Genomic DNA, 22,068 nt, shown 5'->3' on the forward strand with positions numbered 1-22,068 from the left:
CATTACTGTGGCTTTGTGTTTAGAAAATAGTTGAGAATAGCTTTTTAACACTTGTTTTATTTCATACCCATTGTCTAGATTTTTTTTATCCTTTTAAAAAGATATCTCATTTCATAGTACACACTGGGATGCAGACTGAAGGAGGCAGGGAAGAGAATAGTAATTTAATTATTTGCTGTTAGAATTGGAGGAAATATTGCCTAAATGTCAAAATAATTAGGTAAATTGAATTATGGTTTTAATGTACATCTGCTAATTTTCAACAATTTTTGTCATAATCTCTATTTAAACTGAAGCTATATTTCAGACCTATATTTATTTTTCTAATACAGGAAATAGTAACTCCCATTATTATCGTGCTGTTTCCTTCCCGAGGTACTCATGAACTCCATTTCTATATGCTGTTTCCGTGGGTTGATCACAGTCCTTTAAAAATGGATTTCCTGAAACACTCTTTAACAATGAAGGAAGCATCATAATATAGTTTCTTGAAGAAGGATGCTGATTTCTCTGTATTTTTCTTGAAGATGCAGAAGGTTTTACTTCTGATAATTCTCTAAGTTGCATAAATTCTCTACCTGCTACAAGTTAGGCTGTAGTTAACATAGCTGTTTGTTGTTTGAAACCATTACATCCTTCTTGGGGCAGGCTCAGTGCTGCTATGCTTAGCCGCAGAGCACCACACACTGTTGCAGCATCACCTCCTGAGTGCAGTGCATGGTGAGCTCTACAGCGGAGGTGTCTGAGATGGGTCAAATGCCAGAAGCACTGCTGTCTTTCTCTGCACTGCAATTTTGTACATATGTTTCTGAACTTTAACCCAGGTCCTCTTGGAATCAATGGATTAATCCCCACCAGTTTTAGCAGAACGCAGTGCAATCTAGTCAACGGCTGGTACAGACACAGCTGAAGGGTAACGTTCATTCATAGGTGATCTAGCTGGGGTGGCTTGTGTCCATTATTCAGAATCCAAGAAGTGCACTTAGCAGTGGTTCTGGTTAGCACTGTTACAGTGTTGAAGGAAAAAAAAAAAAAGCGGCAACCATAGATAAGGTACATTTCCTTAAGGCTTCTAGTTATTATTGCTGCCTTTGTGATCCCTCATCTTCTGACACATGATGTCTGCAGTGCTCTAGGCGCTTATGACAAATTAATCTGTGGCACTACATAGAGGCATTAACTTACTGGGAGAAAAAAAAAATCCAACTGCAGTATATGACAAGTCCATTAGTTTGGTTTCTAAAACACAGAAGTATACATCTCCACACAAGTACTAACAGAAACAGAAACTGGAATGCCCCTTCTGGTGACTAATGCATTCTGGTTAACAGGGCAGTGCATACAAGAGCTACAACATGTGTGGGAATATTTTTCTCACAGCAAGTGAGCTGGGGACTCTAACCTTTATTCAGTAGGTGAGACAGACTTAGCAAACACGTTAAATAACCTTGTTATTTAAGTTTTCTTACAGCAACCCTAATTAATGCATAACATTAATTATGGGGAAAACTAGTAGTATATTAATACTTCAGCAATCTCAAACAGTCAGTACACAATGCTTTTATGTGTTGGCTTGTTCACTTGCCCAACTTTGGGTTATAAAAGTGCAGACCATGAAACTGCTCATTGTTATCTTATAGCCTGGTCTTTCACATTGCAAAGGGTCAGCAGGCTGTGGTAATATCACACCTGGCCTCTATCGAATGATCCAAGATTTTAACCCCTGCTTTTGGATTGAGGATATGAGCAGTGCCTTCCTAGGGGCACTGCAGCTGCTAGGGTTCTGTGAAGAGTCGGGTCAGGAAAAAAAAGAGAGTGAAGAAATAAAGAAGCAGTACAAGGAAAAGATAGGTTTAAAGAGTGCATCTATTCATTCTCTTTGAGTCAGATATGCTTTTAATACTAGACTAATTTATGTAGGCTTTATAGTCTGGTTTGGCCTTACATGACACATTTTTGCTTCCCTGAATCTTTTTTTTCTTCTCTCTTTTCATTTATAATGATTATGATCTAGAGCTTGCAAGATCCTGTGAATAAACTAACAGAAAGAGCAGAAAAGGAGGACCTGCAGATTGAGAGCACCAAATCAGTAGAAGATCAGCAGAGTCAGTAAGTCACATGTCCTGTATCTCAAAATAATAAGTAATTTTATCTATAATCTACTTTCTCGTTGCTAAAGTCACCAAACATTTAAAACTAAAGATGTAGACACAGGTAGTCTGACCACACTAGCAAACAATAAGCTTAATACAAGCATTACTGAAATGATGTACTGTGTGTATCAAAATTACTAAACTTTATGGTGAGTTTAAGAGCTTGAAAAGGACCCATTTAACCTTTATATGTTACTCATTTTTCTTAGCCATCTCTTTATTTTTCTGCTTTTGCTTCAAATTTTCTTTAGTAAAAGAAGTGGTAAACAGCATCACATGGGAGAAGATATGTGAGCATTGTATTTCTCCCTTCAGCAGCGTCTCCTTACACCTGGGAATAGGATATGGATTCCTGATTGCTTTGAGCAGCGATTAGTTTTTGTAATGTATACAGCATTGGTTAGTAATCCAGCGAAGCAGGAGGTACTTAGTAAAAAGTACATCTAAGTGAACTGATGCTATCAAGGTTTGGGTTACCTGTAGCTCTGAGGTGAGAGAGAATTATGAATGGGCTGCTATAGAGAGAGAAGAACAGGAGAATGAGATGTGATCCCTCCCCTATGGGACCATCAGGATTCAGTTGCGACGAGATGCTACATTGATACAATCCTGCTGCCACCTGTTGTTTTGACTATCCATGGTTAAGTGAAGCACCCAGCTAAGGATCAGTTGTCAAAAAGCAGAGAACAGCTTGGCTGATAATTAGTGTATTTTGCTTGGCTATTTATAGTAACAGTTTTTGAAAGAGTTCAGTTTTTCAGGTTTTTTTGCTTGCTTAGATTTGCATCCACTGACCAAAACCAGTTTATAAATTGGTCAGGTTTGGAGCTAAGCAGATGAGAAATGACTTGGCCAGGTACCATTTGGCAGGTGGCTGTTTTCACAGCAGTTCCTTGAGTCTGATGCCTCTCACGTGACAATAATAGAGAATTTCAGAAACAATTGTTTTCTTCAATGTTGAAAATAAAATTCTAGAATAAATGCATGATTTATGCAAAATCTGTGCATTGGCATCTACCAGCAAATGCATCAGATCCACGTAATAGTTTCACTGTTTTTTTACTTATGAATTATCTTTTTCCTTTCATTAAACTGGGTAAAATAGCATTTCCTTAAAATTTTGGTGTATCCATCAAAGCATAAACATGCATCTAAGATTCTAGAAGAATGATGCAAAGTAAAATAAAGCTTTTCAAATCTTCACAATATTTCCATTCATGCTGAACATTCATTGTACTAGAATTTGGCCTGACTAACTTGTCTTTGTGTAAGAATTGCTTGTAAACCTTTGTGTTTTTTTTTTTGTTTTGTTTTCTTTTCTTTATCGCAAGAGCTTTTTCATCAACACCACTGATTTGGTTCTTTAGAAACCTGGTGTCATGGGACAAAACTCACCTGATGGTTGTTTTTATTTAGTCACTGTTACAAAGTTAAAAAGAGGGGTGCAAATTGTTTTTCTGTGGACCGGTTATACCTCCTTAGAGGTATTTATGAGAGCATATTCTGCTTTTCCAGATTTGGTCTATGCTTTTCATTACAGATAGGTAAGTGGTAGGTTTTGACAGTTGGTCTTCAATATTATTTTGGTTTTCAACAGACTTCTGCCAATGAAGCAATAAAATTTAACAACAAATCAGCATATACAGCAAATGCAGGAATCCACATGAATTAGTGTTTATTTGTTGTCGATAGGATTCTATAATGATGTGAGCAAAAAGAGAAAAATATATGATAGCGTTAGAATTGTTTTCTCAATTTTTTTTCTTACTCTTTCAAATTAAGGTTGATTTCATTAGATGAGGAGAGCCATACCAAGGAATCAGACTATTCAGGTATTCTATTTCATGTGTTCATAACTTCCTAAATGCTGTGATTTATGTTGTTTTCATTTCTGTTATTTAATATACGTTCAGCTTCAACAAGCAAATCCATATAAATGCATAAAACTTAAGGCCAGGAAGATCTGTTAAACATAATATCTTATATATTGTATCCTAATGCATTTCACTCAATTACTCTCAGACAGGTCAAATAGTTTGTCTTCCAAAGAGTAATTCTTACACTGGGCATGTCCTCAAGGAAGAGATTTTCTGATTAGTAGATGTCAAGACAAGGAAAGTATGCCACTTACCTTGCTAGTTTACCCCAGTGATTAAATATCCACTCTGTTAAAAACTTGTTAAATTTGGTGGAACTTCTGGCTAAGTTAGGCAAAGTCCTATTCAGCTGGTGACAATGACCTGGTGGGAGGTTATTATCCAGTGACACAGCCAGGCTCCAATTGGAGGTGCACAGTGAAAGAAGGGGAGACAGTGGACACAAGTGACAAGAAGGAAATTCTGGTCAGATACTCAGAAAAAAGCTTCACTTTGAGCGTGGCAAAGCGTTTGCAACAAGTTCCCGCAGAACCTGTCGAATCTTCATCCCTGCAGATGTTCAAGACTTGACCCATCCCAGGGAAACCTGATCCAGCTTTATAGCTGGCTGTACTCTAACAAGGGGCTTGGACAAAATGACTCCCAGACATCCTTCCAGCCTAAATTATGCCATGGCTTTATAGTATATTTTATCTAATAAATTAACAGAGAACCTTTCAACATGGAGTATTTCATCCTCCATAAAGGTGCTTAAAAAGTACTCAAAACTCCCCTCAAACCTTCCTCTTGATAGGCTAACCATATTAATGTCTTTAAGACATCTTCTCTAGACCTTTAGTTTTGAAGCTTTTGTTTCCATTCCACTTTCCAACATTCCTTTTAAAATTTGAAAAATACTACTGTACAAGACATTCCTGATGTTGGTCTCACCAATAGTGTTTCTAGAAAGTAAAATCACATTCCTTTTTCCAACTCATCACCTTCCTTTTTGTATTTCCAGGAATATTTCATTTTTCAGTAACATCATATTAGAAGCTCATATTTGATTTTGTTGTTGTTTATAAAAACTCAGGTCGTTTTGGTCACAGATTTCCACGACTCATTCTTCCATTCTGGAGCACAGCTAGTATTCCTTATTCCTCAAGATATAACTTAAGGCTTAATGGTATTAAATTCTCCCAGCTTGACTATAGAAACTCAATGACTGGCCTGAATGACCACCTCTAACAGTCTGTTATAGTTGTTTGTACGTTTTATTCAAGAGGGATTCTGTGTTTACTTCCAGATGACTGTTAAAGCCATTGAAAAGCAATGGAAATAACACTAAACCTTGCAGATCTAAACTAGAAACACTTCTACTTTGCAGTTGTTTCTGCTAACAACTTTTTTTGACATCTGTTAGTTGTCATGTTCCTAATCTATTCAATATGTTCCCTATAGTTATTATGCAGTGCTAACTTTTTAGCTGGAAGACTATGCAGTGCAAAGTCAACTTGTTTCTAAACAAATATCTTCACTAAAATAAGCTCACAGTTTCATCAAAGAATGGAATTAGTCATTTTGTGGGTTTTTGTTTTTTTTTTAAACTAGGAATGCTTTCCATAAAAATACCTTTTATTATGGGAGCATTTATTATGCTCCTATTCTTTTATCAAATCAGTTAATGTTTTGCCTTGGAGTAATGATGAGCTATGAGCGCCTAGTTACCTACAGTTATTTGAATCACCCTGTTAATTACTGTTGTTGTTTGAGTGTTTTTTAATAGTGGCACCATATTAGGACTTTTTTGGTGTTCTGAAGTTTCACCCATTTCGCAAGTAATCAGTCAGATCAAATATCTGTTTTACCAGATATTTTAGCGTTCCTGGATGCAAAATCTGACTTCTAAAATATTTTATTAGCAGATGTTTTCTAGAACCTTTCTCAATTATTTACAGACTGTAATATGTTTCAGCATCATCCATAATGTAAATACCTTGTTCTGTCTCTTTCTGCGTCACCTTTAAAAGGAATTGAAGTATTTTGTAATACCTCTGCTAAATTTTTCCATTTCCCTATACTAGTAAGTCTAAGTTGTTTTTTTTTTCTTGATGTACTCTGTACATCCTAAAATAACAGACATAGCACTGCTAGTGATGGAGCTGTTTCTTCATAGCATTCCTCATAAACTGCTCCTATTTCATAACTTCCAATTTGTATCATTTGCTCTGCATTTGCCTTTAATGTGCTATGGCTGTGTTTAAGATTGGTTCCATCATATATGCCATTCAACTGACGTATGGTCAAGAAAGGCAGTTTAAGGAATGACAAGGTCCTGGACACTTTTGTGCTCTCTCCTGCCCTGTGCGAGTACAAGCTTCTGAATAAAATAAAATAAAAAATCTCTGCTTCTGCAGAAAAGCAGAGACCTGTCTGATCCTTGCAGTTGCCTCAGCTGGGTGCACCTAGCCTGGAGATGGGCTTGTGTGGCAGTTGGTAATTCAAAGGAAGATCAGAAATTTGACTTCCTTTAAAATGCTTATATCTAGGTTGGGTCTTTCATCAGTTGCGATGAGGTTAATTTTAAACATGAATACCAACAACTGTTGCATGTTGAACTTACAGTGACATTGTTTATGAACATATATTCTTGTGCCAAGTGCAATTTGACATGTTTATGGATCTTGATTACAGCTGCCGATGGCAAGGATGCCCTATCCAAGTTACAAGGAAATTGTAATCACAAGCAGAACTCAGGTGAAGTGTCTTAAGAAAACTACTTCTAAATATATATATCATAATTGTCAGTGTACTGCAGGTCTTCTTTTGTTACTTTCTAATTTTTTTTTATTTCCTGCTCTTAGGTGCCATAGATGACTTATTAGACCTACAACCTGAAGAAAATGGTATGAAACATTTGTGTATATCTCTTTCATTTGCCTTTCCATTGCAGGCTTCAAGTATAATTTTAATCCTAGATGTTAATTGTTTTCCTAATCTAAAGGGTTCATATGTTTCTGAATGAAATTGTTCAGTTACGGTTTTTAAACAGTGTTAAAAGAAGCTCAGCTTCATAAACCTACAGAGGCACTAAAGCTGATGTTAGAATATAAAGTATACCTTATTGGTATGCAAGGGATGATTCAAGGTTATATTGCATTTTCCCCATTAAAGTAAGTTCCACTGTAAACCTACCTTTCCTATAACTTTTCAAAATCTTTTCTTTTTAGTTCTCTTTTTGTACCCCAACCCTTCACTTGGCAATACTTTGTAGCCACAAGATTTTATATCAGAAATGGACATATAAGAAACAAATGATTAAATCCTCTTAGAAAACATGTAAGAACAGGTAACATTTTCAGCCACGTAGTTAATTAAATCTGCTGTGCTTTTCTCAAATACCCATGCAAAAGCAGTCTTTAATTCTGGACTCTACTCCTATTGTTAAACTTCTGTTAGATTAGTGACAGCTCAAGGGGATATGCTGTACCAAAGGGGCTGTTTTACCATGTAACATATGAAACATCTAGGCAAAAAAATTGTATCGAGTTCTCACATGGAGTAAGGATATTGCTCATAGTTTCTTTATTTGCTCTTCACTTCCTTCATCTCAGAAGAATGAGCAAAAGCAATCATAAGAACAACAAAAAGAAAAACCTGTGGCAAGGCAAAAAAAACAAGCAAAGAAAAAATCCCTCCATGTGGTTTAGTCAGTCAACCTGAGAGTGTTATTTGGAGTATTTAAGGCACTGCCTTCGTGTCGGGTAAGGAACAGTGGATTTGCAAACACTTTGACTTTGGATTTGCCACAAGCAGTCTCTTGCACTGTGGGGAAATTACGTCTTCACTCACGAAGGCAAAAACAGGGGAAGTATCCTCAGCTACCTGTGCAGATAGCAGTCCTAATCTGTGAACAGATAAGGTAGTGATTACTTCTTTTCTGTGGTTAATAACAAAAAGGTCAGTGTGTGGCCTTTTTCCTCCTGGTTTTCCCCTTAATCATTTGCATTCCTTCTTGGACCTTCTTAGAGCAGATATAGATAATGCATACAATTACTGGTCATACAAGTTTAGCCTTGTCAGTTAGAAGTGTTTTCCTTTTTTTTCTTTTTTTTTTTTTTTAAGTGAAATAGCTATGTCAATATGAAAGCAGTTGTGGGACAGCTACATCAGATAAAGATGCTTATGTTAATGTTATGATATCAGCTGTCTACCCTAATTTCACACAATAGCTAGCTTTAGGCTAGTGAATACTGTATTATTTTAATTGCTCCCAAACACACTTTTTTGTGTGTTTCAGAAGGTAGTAGACTTTATCCTGTATTTCAGACCATGTATCATTGTAAATATTTTTCATTTCTCTTCCTATGAATATTTTCAAATACTAGCAAAATAAGGCATCTTTGCAAAGGAGCATGAGGATTGTTAGAGGCTTGTTCAAATAAACACAAAATAGAATATAGTGACATTGTTTTTTTTCAGTGTTTTACTGGAAGTTTTTTGTTTTTTTCGTGGACATTTATAAGATAAGGGGCAGCATGTGAAGGCAAAGAAGGGATCTTGACTGTGAAAATGGGCAATGAAAACAGAGAAACAGGAAAAGAAATAATAGAAGTTTTATGGGTGAGGTGAAAAAGTCCATATCATTCTAGTAATCTAGCAGATACCACATGAGTAATGTCTTGATAAGCAAGACTGGTTTCAAGATAACTTTTATTGCAAACAAGTTGAGCTTACTGCTGTTTACTTGGGGTAGTCTCAACATAAGCATCACCCTGTCCTCCCCTACTCTGTGTGCATTTTCTCCCCAGGAAAACCAGAAAGACTGCTGAGACACGAAGTGTGTCACTCTTCTTTTCTGGTGGTCACGTGGAGTACAGCAAGATCTAAGTGCTCTTCAGATGTAAATCTATATGTTTTGCTTTCTCCCACAGTAATAATGGGACTACTGCAATGGGATAGCCAAATGAAGCACAGTTTCGCTCTGAGCCGTGTTGCTGCAGAACTTCTGTTCCATTATAGTAAACGTAATTTGTGGTTAGGCACACTATTGGTGATATGTTTCAACAGATCTGTTACTGAGGATGCTCACGTATGAATCTCCTTCCAAGTTCATGAAGGGGCCTAGTGAAAGCAGTTTTGAGGTGGTGCTGTCCAGTAGAAATCACAGTTCTTACATGTCTTAGAAATAGTAATTGTCTTTTCCCTATGGAAGGACACACCCCTCTTCCTCACATGATGGAATAGCTACAGGCTTGGGAGAATTATAGGTGCTGGGAGAACATTCACATTCATTGCTATTTATCTGAAATTTGGAAAGTGCTTGAAAGTTCATGAGAAGAAGTTGTTTTATGTGGTTTTAGTTATAGTCTAGTGGGAATATTAGAAGAATTGATTTGTTTGTAAAATTTCTGTTTCTAGTTTTTTGGTCCTGTCAGAGAATATAAAATGTAAATTAGAAAGGAGCTGAACCTCAGTGTTAACTTCAGCAATTTAAAAAATCCTTGTATTATGTGTTGGCTTATTTGTTTCTTAGTATGTAGGTGTGTATGTTGACTCATCAGCCTATTTTTAAAACAGTTTTGTACTTTTTTTCTCCTATGACTCAAATTCAGCCATTTCATTACAAATGATTACAGCTTTTATAAGGGAACTTTCCTGAGAAGGCAGTTGCATTTAAATCAAATGACCTGTTGCTCTGATGGCAGCCACTTTGCTGCTATCCATCCTTTATCCCAACCCAGAAGGGTTACAACATCTTTGCAAGCTGTATGCAGCTTGGAGAGCTCAGCTGACCTACCAGAACTTTGGAAAACTGAAGTTGTTTCTGCGCCTTACCACAAGTTTGAAATGAGTGTAATTAAGATAAACTGATCTGGGTTTTAGTAGCATAGCATTATCAGCGTTGTTAACCACCATTTTTGTCCTCCACATACTCCCACAATGGAGCTCTAAATGTTTCCAAGTAAAATAACACTTGGGATTCCTTGATAGTTCTTTCACTCTCCAAACATTTTGTAAGCTAGAGAAAAGGATTGTAATCCTGGTTACAAGCTTCATTTATTTTATATAACTGTTTAACGTTTCTAAAATAAGAAAAAAATGGCTTTTAAGGAATGTCAGCTTAAGATTCCTCTGCTGCAGTTCTTGGTACTAGGAAAACTAACAAGGGTAATCAGAAGGAAAGTGGCCGCAGTTACTTCTCAGTGGCCTAAGAAAGAAAAAAAAGAGTTGCTATAGCATTGAACAGTGTAGAAATCTCACTTTGTGTGGAGTAACCTGTTCTCGTGGGGAAAAAAAATAAATAACTCAAGCAATGAATAGAAGGTCATAAAGGCTGTCTTAAATATGTTCTCACAAAATTCTAGAATCATCCCCGGCTGTTCTTTATTTTCAGTTTGTACCAATCTGATTTTTTTTTGAGAGGAACTTTATATGATGCTTCAAAAAGCAACATAAAAGTAGTTTTCTCCAATGCTTATAAGTATTGGACTATGTAATGGTTTTGGTGGGACATTTAATAGATTCTTAAGTGTATTTGTAGTATTTTTTAATGGGAAATGAGTCTGAACGGTGAAGTTATCTAAGAGAATCAAGGAATAATTTGTTGCATAAGCTACAGCCCAGCTGTTCAAGAGAATTGGTTCTAAAAAAGAAAACGACAAATATTCACAGAAAAACATCCCATCTCAGTTAATATATAAAAAATAGATTGGGTATTTTTTAAATGTTCCTTCTGTTCTTTGATTGTTTAAAAATTGATTTATCTTTACTCTCTGTTTTGCTCTGAGACAGCATCAAAGGATCAGTTTGTGAGGCCCTTGGAGTCGGAACCTAGTGATAAGGATGACATGGTGTTACTGAATGAGATCCTCAACGCTTCCTCCCTGGATGAGGGGGAATTCAGCAAAGAGTGGACAGCTGTTTTTGGACAGGTTGCGCTTACTGATCTCACCATGAACTCTTCTGCTGGAGATGAGGAGAACACTTCATCGTCCATGGCATCAACACCATCAGGCTATTTGCCCTCACAGCTGTTAGACCAAAACATGAATGACTTGCAGTCATCTTTACACGGTGAGAGCTCATCTTGGTTTGTTAGGTCTTTGATTCTGCTTTTGGGCTTTAGAGTATGTCTTTTTGCTACTTATAAGAGTGGTGTTGTCTTATATCGTGTCAGAGCTGCAGAAACCCTGAAGTTAAAGTAAGGTGTGGCCTGGAGAAAAATATGTGTATTTGTTTTTCAAGCCCTGCTCACTCAGTGTTGAATGAATTAGTCTAAAGCCTGAAGTACAAATAATTGCCTTGTATATTTTCAGTAAACTTTCTGAAATATTCTGTAGGCCTTTGAGACATTTTTTCTGTAATAGACAATATGTTTTGAGTAGGTTTTACTGTTTAAAACACAGCTGCTGTGTCTGTTAAGGAGCCAAAGAACCAAAAATGATTACTGTATTTTGTCTGGAAATACTATTTTTAAACAACTTAATGAAAATCAATTGCGTTCTTTCGCTGCCTTATTTTTAATGCATCCAACACTGTTGCAATGTAGGTATGTGGGTAAGGTAGAATGGATTGTGTTTCATCCTAGCAACAGGTGGATTCCTCTTGTAGGCTGCATTTCTGCCTACCACTGCAGGTAACAGCTCCTTTTCTCCACCTTGTTCTGTGCTGTTCATTTTCTTGGCCTTTCCAAGTTGCTGCTGTGGGGAGGGGAATATGTGGGAGGGATACTGGGGGAAATCTTTCCTATTGCTTCTGTGCCCTGGGGGAGGGAGGCGGATGGTAATGAGCCAAAAGTAACTACCATCATCCTCCCCACCACCCTCAGCTGCCAGCTTAGATTTCTCTGTAGGGCATTGCAAGCTAGGGGAGAAGCTTGGCATTTGGGGCCCTGCCCCAACAGTCATTTTCATCTCGTTTGGGGAAGAGCACTGTAGGGAGACTAGCAGACTGATTTCATCCTGAAGGCTACTTCTTGGAACCCATGAAACTCGCACAGTCACACATGCTCTGAAGTGACCTGTGCCATTTTGGCAAAAATAAGAAAGTTTAAGTTATAATTAATTCAGATATAACTCCCTCCCCCCACCCACCCAAATGCAAATACTTGGGTTCACTGACTTCAATGATTAGATGGGAACTGGGCAAGTGACGTTTGCAGTGCTGCGCAATTTTGTGATGATATATAGGAGGATATATATATATATACAGGATATATATATAGTGATATATGCATATAGGAGTATGATTAATAAAGCAAAGAGGGACTGGAGAGGATTTGACTCCATAAAATATGAACAGAAAAAAATCACGAGGTTTAGTCATTGCATTGTCAAAATGAACAGTTTCTGACCAGAAGTAGACATGCTATCTACTGAAAGGAGAAAAAGGAGCAATGAGAAACATCTTTTTTTGATATAGAGACATAAACAAATTTTAAGCAAATTACTAAAAATAGCAGCTATATTATGAGATTGGATTGTGTTTTGTGTTATTATTATTATAGCTTAGTTTTTGCATGTTTTTAAATGTAAACATGATTTTGAAGATAAAATATTTTTAAGGTGTAAGTGGCAAACAGACTTGTGTATCCTTTCTGATGTTATCTCTTTTATTTGCATGAGACAGTGACATTGGCTGTGTTTTTGCCACTTCAAAATCATAAGTCAGATATACGGCATTCAAGAAACACTAGAAATAGAAAATCAGTTCCAGTCAATATAATATCCCAGAATTGTTTTGAATAAGAAAAAATATAAATATGTATTAAAAGAGTAAAATATGTTGATGTTTTCAAATGAATTTCCAAGGTTTTGGCAGAAGATCATAGTAATTGATCTACTGGCATTTGAAAAGTCACGGCTAATCAACTCCATGATTGTATCTGATAATCAGCATGTTCCCAGATGACTCTAATTGCCAAGTGAAATACATTATTTAAACTAACTTTTACAGAATATTTTTAATTCTTTCCTTTTTTTTAACTGAAAGTGAAATTCTGTCCGTTTGTGTTTCAACTTGAATTTTAAACTGCATTTAATTTCACAGCACTTCTTTCATAATTTGACCTTGCCAATAAATTTGGGAACAGAGACTATTTAAAAAAAAAAAAATACTAACTGCAGAGTAAACATATCTAAACATTAAAGTTGAAAAGATCAGAGAATATGATTTATGGATATTTTACTGAGGACCTGTGATACGTATTTTATACTGCTGTACTCTTTTTTCCCCTAATTGATAATGCTTAATAATTATTCAGTGTGAGGTGCTGCAGTAGAGCCTAGATGGTGCATGCTTCCTGTGTGAATTTGGCCCTAAGACCATAAAGATTCTTAAAACTCACATGCTTAACTTTAAGCACATTAACTTTTCTATTAACTTCAGTGGGATTACTTACTTATTTTACGTTAAGCACACTCATAAATCTTTGGGGCTTTGTTTTCTCTCTGCCTCAGATCTTAATCTGTAAAACAGGCACAATGCTATGCAGGTTATAAACTGTTACGCTCAGGAATTCCCAGCTCCAAGTTTTCTCTGGCTGTATTTATGGACAGGATCTAGCACAATGGGACTTTGAGTTGCTATGGGACTACCAGGTGCTGTTTTAAAATATGTATAAATATTAGAAACAAAGCATGCTCCCAGCAAATCTTTTATATTCCACTCCAGATACAGCTTTGTAATTTGGTTGCCTTGCCATTTTATTCAGAGAGCATTGGCTTTCTCTTTCATAATGTAAATAGCCCCCTTTACTTACTTACACCACTGAGAATTCCTCTTTATATTACCTACACATGGTCGTGTTCTGGTTGGTAAGAAAATGTGCAGCGCACTGCTTCCATTTCTAAATTTAATTGTGGTAGCTTTTGTGAAGATGCTAGCTGAAAAGTAAGCTGTTTGGTTTCCTTGCTGTCTCAACGATAACCTTTTGTCTAGTCACGTAATGAATCCATCCTGTGAACAGGCAAACCAGAGTAGGCGTAGGGCCAGCAAGAGCTTGCGATTTGATAAAGACTGCAATTTGGTTTTGAAAGGCAAAGCTTTTGTTCTCTGTAACTCACCGTGAGCGGACACTAAAAATAAAATCCATGAAAGTATTTCATAAAAAAGCAGTGGCAATCTTTCCCAAAACCTTCGTTACAAAAGCATCAGCTATTTTGTGGAACACTTTGGGCTGGATTTTTTTTTTCCTTGGTTAAGTCCTTTTTGTTTTCTAAGTGGTGCTTAAGCTAGCTGTGTTCTAATGAACAGAGAACTGGAGCACAGCATCGCTCATGGACATGCTGCTTGCCAAGACTCAGGCCAGGGAGTCAAAAGGAAGGCCCCAAAGGAGTTAGGTGCCCTGCAGTGTTTTGCCTCGTGGTTTGCCAGTTCCATCAATGCAAACTCACCTCGGTGAGTCCTTAGGGAGACAGCTCCTGACCTCACTGAAGGCAGTGGAACGTGCACAGGATGTTTCTGAGCAGCACTCCCATTCACTTATATGAAATTTGGATTTGGCCCTGTTCATTTCAGCCACTCAATTTATCCGTTGCCATCCATGATATATAAAGCACTTTCTTGCAATATATCTGGAAAGAAACAAAAGCATTACACTTTTTCTCTAGTTGTTTGTAATCTCCTCTGCCAGTCTTCTCTTGTGTAACACAAGAGAGAAAATGCCTGAAAAAGTATGTCATTCTGAAGTGGTAATGCCATACTTTTGTATTAGTTATGATTCAAATTTGCTTATTTGAAAGATTAAACTCTTAAAACCTCATTTTTAGGAGGCACAGGCTGGCTTATAAGCCATTATCATCTTTGCCTAGAACAAATGTTTGTGAGCCCTCTGCATCCAGATTTTGAACAAGTTTTTGTTTCCTCTCCTTGGAGATACAGAGGATGTTTGTGGCTTAAAATTCCCTTTTTAAGCTATGTGGTTTTATGGAAACATTCTTCTTGCCCCCTTTTAACAACACTGCTTGGGCCTCGAGCCCTTTAGAGTCAAGGCCAGATCAGAGAGTGAAGGGAATAATCTGTTAGAGGAAGGAAGGGTTCCTGTGACTTAGCAGCTGTTGCAGGAGCTCTCAGGATGCTGGGTACCAATATTTGACAGCAGCCTCAAAAATGGAGAAAGTAAGGGGAGAAAGGAAGAAGAGAACAGAAAAATGATGTGAGAGCATGAACTTGTAGACTGAATAAGGAAATGCTAGCTCTATGTACAGATGAATATCTTGTTTCTGATACTGCAGAGTTAGATATAGCAGCTCCCTGTGATGGACAGATAATTGACCAGGCAACACTTAGAGGAGACAAAGTTGAAATAAGAAATAAAAGCTATCTATACAGGCCTGTAATGTAACATCGGTGTTAAAAATGTGACTGTTTGTCCTCTAAATGTGGTAAAGCATAAGAATTTAAATTCCTTAAACCAGGGATAAAAATGCGCCATTATTTCCTAATATGTATCCACGCTATGCCATCCCTAGTTCACTTTGCCAGCCTAGAGCATCCAGCTTCAATAACTGTAGTTATCATTACTCTCTTGTGGATATAGAATATGCATGTAGGAACAATAATTTGTGAGTACAGTTTCACTTTTTACCGTATAATTGCTCTCTCCCTGCTGAGAAGATCCTTACAAATGAAGGATAACTAAAAAATATTCAATTAAAACCTAGTTTTAAGTTCACTGTAAACAGTGCATCTAGAATTAAATTCTTCAGGTTATTTTGCAACAAATGAACTTTTTCAGAATTAATCATTTTAAAATTAATTTAAAAACAAGGCTCACAAAATACTTGTTTTCTGGAACAGTTGGAATGAAAGTCTTTGGAACTGTAAAAGTAAAGGAATGAGGAAAAAATGTTTAGTATGTATGATATTTTTGCCCAAATGTAACTGATATTCTTTGCTCTACAGCTATGCTTGACTTGATTACTGTACCGGCATTTCTGTGAACCAGTATTAGCTGTGATTGGATAAAAGAATTGAGGGGGAAAAAAAAGTCTTTGTTTAGACATATTAAAGGTTTGAGAAGAGTACAGTTACTTGGATCTGGAGATGAAGAAACCACTCCACAGCTATTCTGTTCTGTTTTCTGCAGAATCTGACTGTTGATTTCTCGTGTATGAGGAAAGATACAAATGGCCATAACCAAAACAGAATGCTCCGCTCCATCACCTGGTGTGAGCTCTGTGCTGCTAGACAGCGGGGTGGCAGAGTTGACAAAGTAATTCTTAACACTAACGCTGCTATATTATTGAATCCTAGGATGGGCAGCTAACAGTGGGAGCCCTCCATCTATACCACAGCCAGCACAGAAACCAAACAGCCTGAATGTGAATGCTAACAAGACGCCAATGAAAGGTGGTAAGTCATTTAGTTCTTCAGTTATTTAGCTTTTCCTGTTTAGCTGTGACTCATGCATCTTTCTAGCCTTCCCACCTAATCTAACATAATAAAACTTATTTTTGTAATAGTTACATATCAAGAGTCTTGTGCTTACTGACGAATTACTCTTTCGGTGTCAGTTATACATATAATACGTGTGTATCTGTGTATTGTTTGTAGGCTTCAATGCTGGTAATCTGTCAGAAGAGTAGTGTGCTATATATATAACAAGGGAGCTGAAACAACAGTTTCTTCTACTCCTTTAATTTTGAGTCATACAGAATAGCATCTGCATGCACTTAGTCTAAGCTAAACGCTGTTTTGAAGCTCTAGGAAGACTCTGTGGCTAAAATACAGGCTACTGATAAGGCAGAAGAGCCCTGATTACAGATTTTGTTGATAACATGCATCATATCAGTAGTCAAATGAAGCAATTCACTTGTGGCAAGTGAGCCAAGAGTCCTGTCATCAACTGATACCAAGCCCCACTATTTTGACTAGTGTTTTTTGGGTAGGCAAACTAGGAGGACATTGCATCCTTGTTGCCAGTTTGCAGTATATTTTCTGCATTCATATTCAAACAAAAGCTACGTGAAAGGTGTTCAGTGCAGAAGGAAGGAGCAATGCGTATTCCTTCCCCTGCCTCCTGGGATTAAAAGACTGACTAATTTCAGCCCAGTAGAAAAAGATGGTTAAGATGTTTTGGGAGCTCTTTTGGGAATGAGTGAGATGTCACAGCCACAATAGCTTCACCAGAAAAAGGAACAGCCTTCAGCTACTTCAAAATCTGTGTTTGTGAAGGTGACATATCTTCTAGCCTTGCAGACACGAAGATGGAAATCATGCCAAATTGAGCCTATTCTGTACGTGAATTCCTCATAGCACAAAGGGTGCTTTCATTTAGCATGCAACGTTATCTTTCTGAGTAGAATAGCACATCTCCACATCTTATTTCTCTATGAATATAATGTTTGTTAAGCATGAGATCACAAAAAAAGAAAGTGGTGATGTAGCTTCTTTATAGCAGCCAAACTCACCTCCTCTTTAATTTGAAAATCTACCTTTTTGGAACAATCAGGTTCCAAAGGAAGCAGGAAGGTAGGAGACCTCTGCAACATCTATATGTCAATATAGACACAATAGATGCAATAGTCCAGCTGTTGCTGGTATTCAACATATTCCTGGTTCACTTTGTTTTTTTAAATATAAGTCAAAAAATATACCCTAATACCAGAAGCCATACTTGGGACATGACTAATGACATTGTATGGTCATATACAGGGGGAAGAGGACAGTCACATGAACTGGATTTAGGTTAAGGAATTCAGGCCTGTAAGATGGTAAGGTAAAGTAGAGTTTGCTTAGCTTTTGGTTTTTCACAGGCCTGCAGGTGCACACACAAGTAAAATACCTTTCACTAAACAAAGCTAGACAGAGAGAGATTGTTTCTATTTTTAATTAAAGTGTTCCTGTACTTATCATGGCAGGAGGTATATAAAGCGCACAGGCAGCCAGATGTAAAACATTCATTCTTACTAAAGTTCGATATTCTGTTAAAGGTGGTGTTTTAAAATGTAATCACTCATTCTGATTTTCTTGTCAGAAGTGCCCTTAGTAATAAATTAAACAACAGCATGGCGTTTGTTTGACCTCAGTCAAACTTTCAGTCACTTTTGTTTTAAAATAGCTGACAAGCAAGAATTCCAAGTTTGTACTTTTCCTTTTTCTTTTTTTTTTCTTTTTCCAGAACCTACAAGGAATCCTAAAGACTTGACTGCCTGGTTCAGTCTCTTTGCTGACCTTGACCCGTTATCCAATCCTGATGCTGTTGGGAAAACTGATAAAGAACATGAATTGCTTAATGCATGAGTCAGCTGCCTATGGTAACTCACATTCTTCCATTCATCAATGCTATTTTTGGGTTTTAAAAAAACTAAATGAAAACTAGTATGCTGTTGTGAAACTATGAAGTATGTGCCATGATAACAAAACTAAAGGGAATAAATCCCCTTTTATATACGTACAGTTATTTGCTCTTGTTTTGTATAAAGACTTAGCATTTATTTTCTACGTGGATTTACAAAAATGAGGTTAAGAATTAGGGCAGATTTCTTGCTAAATTAGATTATCTGCTGAAACACTGTCTTTGCCTGAGGTGATGCAGAGCTAACACTGGAGTGAAATACAAATTGCAAACCTATTTTTTTATAATGTTTCTTGAGTAAATTAAAAAATACATATATCATGTAACTAAGGAGGCTGCATGAGTCAAACATCTATCACATCTATAATATATATATATTACTGCTATGTCAAGATGTCAACTGAATTTGTTTTGTTAGTACTCACAGTGAAAAATCTGTGCTGGAGCTAATTATAAGAAATACATTTGGGTCTATGCAGCCATGGAAATTGTGCCCTTTCTGATTTAAATTATTAGACAAACTGTACTACCTAAACAGAAGTATTGCCCAAAAGGCTTATTTTCTGACTTTTTTTTCCATTGCACCAACAGAATTTGCACCTGTTTGCAGAAGTTTCTTGCAACTGATGATTTACCATGCCTTCAAAACATATTTCTGTTCAGAGTGTTTTTCATCAAATTTATTTCTGAAGCATGTGTTATTTTGAGCTTGTTGTGACATTAACTCTTTAATAAAATGATTTTGACAAAAAAATATATTTTATTCCCCGTGGAATGTTGGTGTGCTGTTGAATTGGTATGTAACAAGCATCTGAAGATAACATATAACTAGTTTTTAGAGAGTACCTAATAATTCATATCATTAGCTCACACTGTGTCTGAATAGTGATGCAGTAGGACAGTAAGGAAATCTGAACTTGATGGTCTCTCTTTGCCTCCCTTCTCTCCTTTTACAGTGAAGGAAGGTGAAAAGGATGGCAGCAGCCACAATATCACAAGTTCTGCATGTTTGCTATGTGTACCGTATAGGATCTGCTTTGCAATTTATTATATTTAGCCTTTTTTAATTCAATTTATTTTTCTTTTACATTGATGAAGTTTTTCATCCCCATAATTTGTGTGCTCAGTTAGTTAATCCATTTCTCATGGTCTATTAGATAACTACGTACCTGCATTGTAAGCCTCAAAATAACTTTGTAAATATAGAAGTTATCTGAACAGGCCTGCTTCTCAAGCACAGCAGAACATCATCTGGTGGCTGCACTGAGCAGTATCAATGTGTGTTTGATATGTTCTAGCTAAAAAGCTACATGCTACTTAGTGGATGGGTAAGCTGGACTGACTGGGATCCACCTGACTGAACCCTCAGCAAGTTTAATCACCTCTGTACAAATCTGTAATGTTCAAAATCCTTCTTAAGGTGCCACATAGCTGGAAAGTCTCAAGGTACTTCCATTTTTGCCAGAGATGTTCTTCAGCTGTTTAGCAGTGTATTATACTGGATAATGGACAGCCTGGTCTTCTCTTTACGGAATACCCAGCCCACTGATCCCCAACAGTAAGGCCATTCTGTTGTGTGCCAGTTAAGACATGGAAGCTGATACAGACATGGATACCTAACTGTTTGCAAAGATCACTGTTTTCCTGCTGCCTGGTGGTGGCAGCTCCTTGCTCAAAAAGCTGTCACCTGTGAAGTCTCTCCTGAGATGTGTAACTTTCTTGAGCATTAGGGCTGTAGCCTGAGGTCCTGACTTTGAGCTGCCGTCTCTGGCATTAAGGAAGGCATCTGCAAAGAAGATTAACTGGGAAACACCTAACACTTATGCTGAGGTGCATTTACACTTATGAGTACTAGTTTGCACTCAAAACACAGGATGTTTGCCTGAAATCCTCTTCATCTCAAACAGTAATTATCTGCAACACCAAAAATGTTAGCAGCTCTAGGAATAGACAGGCTGCTGGCATTTTCAGCCCAGCTTGGTTAGCACTGAAATCATCAAACAGATTCTTGCAACGTTAAGCAAGTCTGTGGTTACTAAACTTGTTTTAGATTATGTTTGTCTCAATACTTGTTAAAACACTTCTGGACGATCTATTCTAGCATTTTTAATGGCTAAAGCAGTTCTGATAAAAGCAAAGGTGAGGCTAAAATATGGCCTATATTCAAAATAGCTAACTGTACTTTAAGTTAGAATTAAGACTCAGAAAATGTTCGTTTTTACTTTTTGGTCACAGATTCTAGACTTTCAGGATGTTTAAAACAAACAAACAAAACCCTCCTGTCTTCATTTGGAAAATTAAGGACATTGCACAAGTTTCAGCTAAATGTGTTGTGAATCCTTGTCATGTTTTTAGGTAGAAAAATAGCTGAATAATCATCCTTTTTACACAAGAGAAACCACAGCTGAAGGTGTTTTTTACCCCAAGCAGCAATACTGATTGGTTCATATTATGCATTTTCTTGTAATATGTGATTTTTTTAAATTAAAGTTAGCTTTGAATTTTGTGCTTTCTGCCTATGCATTTTTTCACATTTTTAATTTAAAAAAGAAGCCAGAGGTTTTTAATACATAATTAAATTTGCTTAAAGAAAAGCAATTGAAATCCCCATGTACAATGCATTACTATCACGATCATTATTTAAGTAGAAAAGTAGAGCAAGAAAAGAAACACCCTGCAAATAGCTATTTTTTTAGGCAGAAAAAATCTTAATTGCAGTTACAAACAATACTTCCTTAATCAGAGAGAAGTGTATGGCATACACTTCTCTGTGCAGTCTGGGCTCCAGAGTAACTCCAAGCCACAGTGCCATTGTTATAGGATTTTCTGTGATGTGTGTGCAAGCTCAGCAGTAATTGGGACAACAGGGTAGTTAATCATCCTGGTAAAATTACAGATTGATTGTTCTACACACATAATGTTCATCTTGATTTAATATGCTTCATTCCAATTGCATATTCTTGTTTAGTAGTGGATTGTCTTAAAATAAAAACAGCTGCAGAACCCCTATGGCAGATGAAAACAGTGGTAATTGATTAACTATCTTTATCAGGAAGTTTATTAAAGTTGATGTAATTGATTTTGGTGAGTCTAGGATCTTACAAATCTAAGAACAGCCACTTCAGGAGAAATGGACTGTGCACCTTGGGAAGTTGAATAGCATATGGAGTAAGTAACTTTTCTGACCTCCTTAAGTGATCAGAATTCACTTCCAACATAGTAATATGACGCAGCTTGTTCCTTTCTATTCTTTCCATACACAACATTGCATGGGCCTGAAATTGATGTACTTACTTTGAAGCAGGACCACCTGGTCATGAAAACTCCAAGATCTGAGTCTGGAAGGGCTCAGCAGAGCAGTAGATTGACGTGAGGACACAGCACCCAGGCACTGTCATGCTTCAAGCTGAGTTTTCCCAGGGCCTCTGCCATCTACCATCACAAGCCCCTGCTAGGGATACTGGATAAGAAAAGTACAGTGATGAATGGGGGTTGTACTGTCCCTGGTTGCTGCTGAGAGCATCCTTTTCCCAAGTGTGCAGGGTGAGATAGCCTCAGAGAAGAGGAAGAAGAGATGGACGGTCCTGTCTTCTCTCTGTTCAGTTTCTACAATTACTCAGAGAAAAAGCAAGACATTGGTGTGGTAAAGGCCCATCTGCCACCGTTTGGGTCCTCCTCACCTTTTCCAAGCTCCTGTTCTCTTCTGTCCAGAAAGCAGTTGCTGTTCCCTCCTTCTTTGTCCAGCACCCCCGTGCTT

General features: G+C 37.1%; 1 protein-coding gene across 5 annotated transcripts in view; it reads left to right on the plus strand.

Moving 5' to 3' along the window:
• ICA1 (islet cell autoantigen 1) overlaps window positions 1-19,065 on the plus strand; it is a gene marked incomplete at its 3' end in the record, with an annotated part of 72,526 nt that extends 53,461 nt beyond the window's left edge. For 3 of the 5 annotated variants that reach the window (XM_083825158.1, XM_083825161.1, XM_083825160.1), the window contains 7 exons: window positions 2,015-2,109; window positions 3,936-3,985; window positions 6,704-6,766; window positions 6,874-6,915; window positions 10,805-11,086; window positions 16,268-16,366; window positions 18,135-19,065. In XM_083825158.1, coding sequence (XP_083681284.1) covers window positions 2,015-2,109; window positions 3,936-3,985; window positions 6,704-6,766; window positions 6,874-6,915; window positions 10,805-11,086; window positions 16,268-16,366; window positions 18,135-18,256 — 753 coding nt within the window. The remainder of the gene's footprint in view (window positions 1-2,014; window positions 2,110-3,935; window positions 3,986-6,703; window positions 6,767-6,873; window positions 6,916-10,804; window positions 11,087-16,267; window positions 16,367-18,134) is intronic. The other 2 variants (XM_083825157.1, XM_083825159.1) reach the window with 2 other exon arrangements.
• Window positions 19,066-22,068: the final 3,003 nt, after the last annotated feature.

Source organism: Anser anser (genome assembly GCF_964211835.1).
Source record: "Anser anser genome assembly, chromosome: 2".
NCBI lineage: Eukaryota > Metazoa > Chordata > Aves > Anseriformes > Anatidae > Anser > Anser anser.